We start from the raw sequence: 7,500 nt of genomic DNA on the forward strand, positions 1-7,500 counted from the left end.
TGTTGTGCTCCTTCCCTCTGGGCAGGTTTGCCCAGTAGAAGAGACAAACCAGATGTCTCGTAAAACATACATACCACAGAGGACAGACCACAACACTGGGAGCTCCATGCCCTTCTCTTTGCAAACAGTGTGTGGGTTCTTTTATGTCCGACTGGGTTATGAACATTGAGGGGTTGTGAGGCGGGGTCTACGGTTTATCGTCCTTATCCGAGACGACTAGACAGTCTACCCATTTGCAGATGTCATTACAAAGGCAGCACTTTTTCCTCAGTTATTAAAGTCCGAGAAAAGTTTTGATCCCGCGACCTCCCGCACGGTAGTCCGATGCTCAATAAACTGAGGCGACCGGTCAGCGGTATTTCTTTACAATACACTCTGTGGCAACATAAAAATTACATTAAAAAAATCCAGGTTTTGTCAAGTAAAAAGTATATTGGGGGGATGGAATAAATTAGCCTGTTTGCAGACTCAACGCGTGAAATGTTCTGTCGCAATATTAGACGAATCAGCGAAGGATATCAATTATGCCGAGTAAAAGAAGAGTATTGTTCGCGGCAGATCATATTGGTGGGGAAAATGTGAATATTTGGTGCAACTCCCATCTTTTGTTTCAGTAAATCAATAGGCCTGCGGGTCCCCTGGCAAACGCCATCTGTTTGTCAGAATTTCGTTAGTTCCTAAACTTAAATTTGCGAGAGTAGGTTATTTCCAAGGAAAAAGATAGAGAGCGAGACTAGGAGAAAAAAGAGAGGCTCTTGAAGAATTTACTTACCTCCCAATACCATTTCAGTTTACGCAGAGTCTGGACATCGGAAACCAAGGAAGACCCCATTCCCAGTCCTAACACGACTTGTAACTGCTTAAATTTCACCGTTGAGCTTTCGTAAGCCCCCATGTTTCGTGCGACTGCTGCAGCTGATGTTGCCATGGCAATTGACAGGTCGATGTCTTTTGGGTACAGCTTGTTCTCGAACTGTTCCTTGCCATCGGGGCGGTCAAGACGTTCAATTACGTCCGGTGACATGACAAGGAGTTCGTATTTCCGCTCTTCTGTTTGGTCTAAGGACCATTCGTTGACCACGACGTTTGATATGTACTGTGGTACCATCTTCGACCCGAGATCTCCCAAGGTGAGTGGCCCTGATTGATTCCGTTCGTGGTCCGTGTCCGATGTCCCTGATTGTGGTACCATCTCCGACCCGAGATCTCCCGAGGTGAGTGGCCCTGATTGTGGTACCATCTCCGACCCGAGATCTCCCGAGGTGAGTGGCCCTGATTGTGGTACCATCTCCGACCCGAGATCTCCCGAGGTGAGTGGCCCTGATTGATCCCTCTTCCCCCGTTCGTGGTCCGTGTCCGATGTCCCTTTGCAAACTTTACACGAAACCAAAAATATATCTTCCCAGCCAATCCCTTTGCAACCGCACTTACCAACACTTTCGGGTGTGTAAAACGCTCGCTGAAGCCGCCACCTGTAAGGAAAAGTAAACTCTACAACTTAGTAGGTGATTTTAGGTATTGTTCTTATTCACAAAACTCCTACGCAGAAAAGGTTCTCCCGTCGATAATCTCTTTTAATTACAGCTTTTTAAAAACTGTTCTTAAAGGTTTTTCTGCCATCGAAAGGTTCAACGTTGGTTCACCTCCCATAATTGGAAAGAAACGTCGGGTCTTCCTTAGCAAAAAGCTACATGTCCACATGTTTGGACGATTTCATGCCGAACAATCCAGTATCCTGTGTCAATATGTCCGATCTTCTAAAATCATAACTCAGTGATTTAATTAGCATTTATATTCGTTCCCGGTGAAGATAGTAGGAAAGAACTCGAAAATGACTGAAAACGCTTCGTTCACTGTGTCTTATGAATCGTATTTACATGTAAATAATCAACCTCGTTCCCGGGGTTCTCTCCTACCCGTTTCCACTGAGCGAAAGAGAGAGAGACCCTGGTTGGGTCTGCTCACGTGGCTCCAGAACAAGACCCGTGACCAGACCCAACCAGGGTCTCCCTACGTGTAGGAGAGAGAACCTTGGATCGAGTTTGGTAAATAATGTAAACGTCAGTTTTTTCCCTGGTCATTTGACTCTTGCAACTGGGGAGGGAATTCAAGAGCTGATTCAATTCTCGTCCTCTTTCGGTCAGGCCTAGAATAACATTCCCTCTCTCTAATTCCAAACTGCAAAGTCTCAGAAATTTCAAAGAACTGCGTGCTCAAGGAGTGATTGTTCATTAACATGCCAGGCTGCTGCCGTGAGCCAAAAAACCGCTGTATTTGTATTAACTGTGAAAGGTCACTTTTTCACGTACCTGTTAAACAAGTACACAAGCCGTTGTTGAAGTGCTCCTAGGGCAGGGATGATCCACATCACAAAACCGAAAGCAAACATGAGACGGTAGAATAAAGTATCGGAGTACGGCACACCGAAGGTAGGCTGTCGGTAAACTTTCCAGTAAATAATGTAGGAATACATGTAAACCACAACAACAAAGGAGGCCTTTTGTCTGAGAACTGGAAAGAAGGCCCAGATGGCAAAGCTAAAGAAAAGGACGAGTAACTGCGTCCAGTTTGGGGTGTTATCGAAAAGAAACTGAATGCAAAATGGAATGAAAGTAAACGCAAACAACAAACCGGAGGTACTTGACAGCAAGTTAACTTGATGGCGATACTTCGAAATGCACCGAGACTGAGACAAAAGGAAGAAAATGAAAAATAACCCAGCTAAGACAGAAAACAAGACAATACAATTGTAAGCATTGGTTCCTATCTCGATCTCACAGTCTGGTTGAACTGGGAGCTCATCTTTATCAACTGTCTTATTAGGAGGAAGCGATGTAGTTGGATGATCTGGGCACTTGAATTTTGCTCGCATATAATTTCCAAAGAGAAAATCTATGGCATAAGCAACCGGGAAAGCGTAACAACCCCACATAAATAATGGCATAAGGACACAAACAAAAAGAATCAATAACACGATTAAGACGGTATCAACAATGCCATGAAGAGGTATCTGCCAATTGCACATCAACCCGGATCTGTTCTTCATGTGCTCGAAAAATTCCTCGTGCCATTCTGGGTCATCAACATTTTTATTCCTATATTTCCAGTCCACGTACGCCGAGCCTGTGTAACCGCCCCCAGACACGCAGCTTAGGAAGTCGATCGTGGTCTTTCGTTGTAAGAGCCTGCGCAAAACGCCTGAACAGAATGCCGCTGACCGGATACCGCCACCAGAAAACGCGAGGCCTGTCTCCCTGCCCGTAGTCATCTCTGCTGTTGGAGGAAGGTTTTAAATGGCAATAAATAAAATATCGCTTTTTCAGTGATAATCTCTATGATAGAGATTGCAAACCTCTTGATCAAGTAACGAACCCGGGCTTTTCTATCTATAGCGATCTTTGCTCACCTCAATCCCCTAAAAGCTTTTTAGCAATTATCTCTATGGTAGAATGGAGGGCGATAATTTTTTATTTATTCATGGTGAAGATTTGGAGGCAACTTCTTCTAATCAAAGCCTTGTCGTCAGTGTGGCTTCGTTTCACGAATCGCAAAAGTTTAGAGAGAAGAATCGTGCATACGGAACCCGCGCCCGCAATGCGCGCGGCAGTCAAAACGGTGCTATCCTGTCAATCATTTTCCCTTTCACTGGAAACGGTGCATTTCTGTGCGTAAACGACGTTGTTGTCGATCTTCCCTGGCGAAAGGACGCCAACAAAGTCTTTTTTCGCGAAGTTAACGCAAACAAATAAATTATCCATACAGTTCGGACGTCTTCTAACACTTGATTCAAAAATACTAGACTGAAGTCGTCTTAAAATAGTTAGAAAAAGCACAAATAACAGACAAAGCAGAACAGCTGACGTTCGAATCGCCGCTCGCTGGCAAACCAGTTTTGGCGCCAAAGTTCGTTCACAAAAAAGTTGCCACAAAATCTGTTAAATGGTTTTCTGGCCCTTTAATTGAGAACAATTGACTTGACGTCGAATAGGACAGATCTTCCCGCGCGCTGAGTTCTGATTAGTCAATTTAAATTTCAGTAGCTCTTGCTGTATGCACGGAAGTCGGATGAAAAATAGTCGAGTTTCTTCTCAAAAACGGCAGGCCACTTATCTGAATTGTAGATCTCGAATTGCCCGAACGACATATTTTTGGAAAAAATGGCATCATGAAATACGTACACGGAAATGTACTGGGTAAACGTACAAGTGCGCATGTTTGAAATTAAAACTAACCTAGGTTCGACCCAGGTTTTAGTTCACACGACACTTCTTCAAAAATAACCCATGCAGGTTCGACCTGGGTCGAACCTACTTGCGGAGATGGGTTGGATTTAACACAGGTCGACCCGGGTTAGCAGTAGGCATTTATAGATTATGCTAGTAAAAGTGGCATATTATGCTAGTAGCATTGCTTTTTTTTTGGCCAAATTATGCTAACATTATGCTCTTTTTTCCAAATTATGCCACCGTTTTTTTAAATTATGCTCTTTGAAAAAATGCAAATAAGTCCAAAATATATATTTTTTAACTAGAAGCCGTTCGTCTACAGGAAAGAAACGCAACAAATCCACAATTAATTTCAAATAAACATGTGGTTCAAGTTAACATGCACACTAATACTAGATAAATGTGACTTCCGGTTTCGGTGCATCTCAGACCCGGGCTCAGTGCTTCACAGTGAACTACAAATGCTACTAGTTTAACTAAAACTTTAACTATCGATTAAGGTCACCAAGTGCTTGGGACTAGAGACAAAAATTATCAAATAATAGCATCAAAAATGATCTGATGCGCAAATTATGCTAGCATTGCTACTTGGCAGAAATTATGCCAGTTTGCTCGAATTATGCCAAAAATTCTGCTAGCATAATCTATAAATGCCTAGTTAGCAGCGTTCACATGACGATAACTAACCCGGGTTAATTTGAGCCCGGGTCCAACCTAGGTTAGTTTACGCCGTGTGAATAGGGCTAAAAACGTCTCGTATCTGCCGTGTCTGTTCGAAAAGGCTTTGCATTTGGGTCGCTGTATCAAAGATACGACAATTTTTTGGAGAACATAACATTTATCGAGACTCTACAGGATCACTGATCAGAACCATGCTAGTACCATTTCCTTTTTTGGTCCACAAGTCCTCGCGTGTAGAGAAATCCACGACACATGCGCGTCAAGGAACACGTTACCATAATGCGCCGAAGGGAATACAAGAAGGGAATACAATACAAGAATTAAGTTCGACTCAGGCACGGCTTTGTCGCAACATTGAAACTATTTTACGACGGTAAAGCTCCGTAAGACAGTTAAGCACCGCAGTTGCTGGACTTGCTTTCAAACGGCGTGCTATTGTCGTAAAATGAAATGTTTTGATTATTATTGCAAGGCAGTGCGGCCAGTCGGTTAAAGCGCTTGCCTTGACATGCGGGGATCCCGGGTTCAAGACATGTTCTGATCACTGGTTGAATTTGTTCCTGGTAGTCCCTGGTTCAACTTCTTAGCTGCACTTGTAAATAGCCAACTAGCTTGCCTCCGGCCAGTTGGGATTCTTAACAGTTGTTGTTGAATATTCTGTTCTGTCGTGATTGTATTTCATTGGCCCTGAAAAGGCCCAATGGGGAGTGGTCAATTAAGTATGTAATGTAATATAATTATGCAATTTGATGTCATTCTAAACATAGTTAGTAGTTCTAAACATAGTTAGTTGTGGGAAATAAATTACCGTCGATTATGAAGCCTAAAAACGCTCAATTTAACGTTCATTCGATGCTATTGATCTAAATAACGCAAGATACATAGCCGGGATTAACCGCGAGTGTTAAGCGAACGAGATCTTCTACTGAAATTTAGACATGAAAAACATGATGCCGGGATTGAAGGGCATTTTTAGCTGTGCCTTAACCATCATTTTATCGCTTTTGTCTCATGTTTGTGTTTATGAGACACGCAAATAATTTTCGTTCCATACTGGATAAATTATTTCAACTGAAAACGCGAGTTACATGTAGTGCCTGACACAAATTATCTTCGCAGCATAATATATCTTTTTTTAACCAGTTGCTCACGAAGGCGGTATTATTAAATATTCAATCGAGTTGAAAACTTTCTGTAAATGCTATTGATCTAAATAACGCAAGATACATAGCCGGGGTTAACCGCGAGTGTTAAGCGAACGAGATCTTCTAGTGAAATTTAGACAGGAACAATGAACGGCATTTTTAGCTGTGCGTTACACCATCATTTTATCGCCTTTGTCTCATGTTTGTGTTTATGAGACACGCAAATAATTTTCGTTCCATACTGGACTGAAAAACGCGAAAGTGGGTTTTCGACTTATATAATACCAGGCAGTGGTACAATGCATCGAACTTGCGAATAGCTTAATTAAGCTTTTGAATGAGGCTTACCTGATCGAGTACTCATATGTGATCAGTGCCTTGTCGATCCCTCAGAGAGCACCAAAATTACAACTCGTACCAACAAATTGTAATAAGAAAACCAAAAATTCCCTGTACGGCAAACAAAGAGAGTTTTGCACGCGATTATCTGTTTTGAATAACAATTCATTAAGCGTCATCACTTATCGCCTCTTAAAGATACGTGCAGAAATTTGCATTCCAAGTATAAAGCGGTTGACAAAAAGGAGTTTGCAAAGGGAAATATCAATATTCGATGGATCGATGCTCCTTTTGGCTAGTTGTTCTGAAATCTGCTCAGAACTAACCTCGGAACTGCGGACTAATCGAAACTAAAGGCTGAAAATATTTTGCCTCAACAAACTCGCGACACCAATATCCGGGCATAATATAAATAAAACTAGGGGAAATCGAAGCTTAGGCGAGTGCGTTCGATGTTTGTAGGACGGTACAGGTTTGGTACAGGTAGCAACTGAGGGGGGAGGTTGGATGGTTCGTGCGATAGGAAAATGTTATTAAGTGGAACCCCGATACAACGATCCTCGATATAACGATATCCCCGGTAAAAAGATAAACATGCTATGTCCCGGCAAAAGTTACAGTAAAATGTATGGGACAGAACCCCGATATAACGATCTTCAGTATAACGATATTCCCGATATAACGCTGAGTTCTTAGCGTACCGAGCGTAAAATCTTCCCCGATATAACGATATTACAGCATCAGTACACAGATACAACTTCAAATGTTTAAGTTTTGTTTTGTTTCCCTTTTACGATTCATACCACAGACTTTGTTGTGTAACCTTGATAACGTAAAATGCTTTGCAAATTATGAGTCATTTGATACTCATTACAAGTTTAATTAAACAATATGTACAGTAGTAAAAAAGCACATGTTAATTTTACCCCGATATAAAGATATTTTCGGTTATTTTAAGGCAATATCGTTATATCGGGAGTCTCGTTATAACGATACCTCGATATAACGATCTAATTCCACTGTACTGCATCTATGAACGTGACAACTTGTTAGACGTAATCATTAACTATTTATTTGGAATTCTACAAGTAGACAACTACTGAAAATTA

At 41.9% G+C, this 7,500-nt stretch overlaps 1 protein-coding gene across 1 annotated transcript in view; it reads right to left on the minus strand.

Annotated features, from left to right (window-relative positions):
• Positions 1-7,500, minus strand: part of LOC137999672 (uncharacterized) — a 28,187-nt gene that overhangs the window by 15,594 nt on the left and 5,093 nt on the right. Inside the window, exons 2-4 of the mRNA XM_068845521.1 lie at positions 6,401-6,502; positions 2,310-3,273; positions 773-1,472 (exon numbers count right to left, since the gene is read on the minus strand). Of these exons, the coding sequence (XP_068701622.1) occupies positions 773-1,472; positions 2,310-3,273; positions 6,401-6,416 (1,680 nt within the window). The 5' untranslated portion in view covers positions 6,417-6,502. The remainder of the gene's footprint in view (positions 1-772; positions 1,473-2,309; positions 3,274-6,400; positions 6,503-7,500) is intronic.

This window comes from Montipora foliosa, chromosome 4 (assembly GCF_036669935.1).
Source record: "Montipora foliosa isolate CH-2021 chromosome 4, ASM3666993v2, whole genome shotgun sequence".
Lineage (NCBI taxonomy): Eukaryota > Metazoa > Cnidaria > Anthozoa > Scleractinia > Acroporidae > Montipora > Montipora foliosa.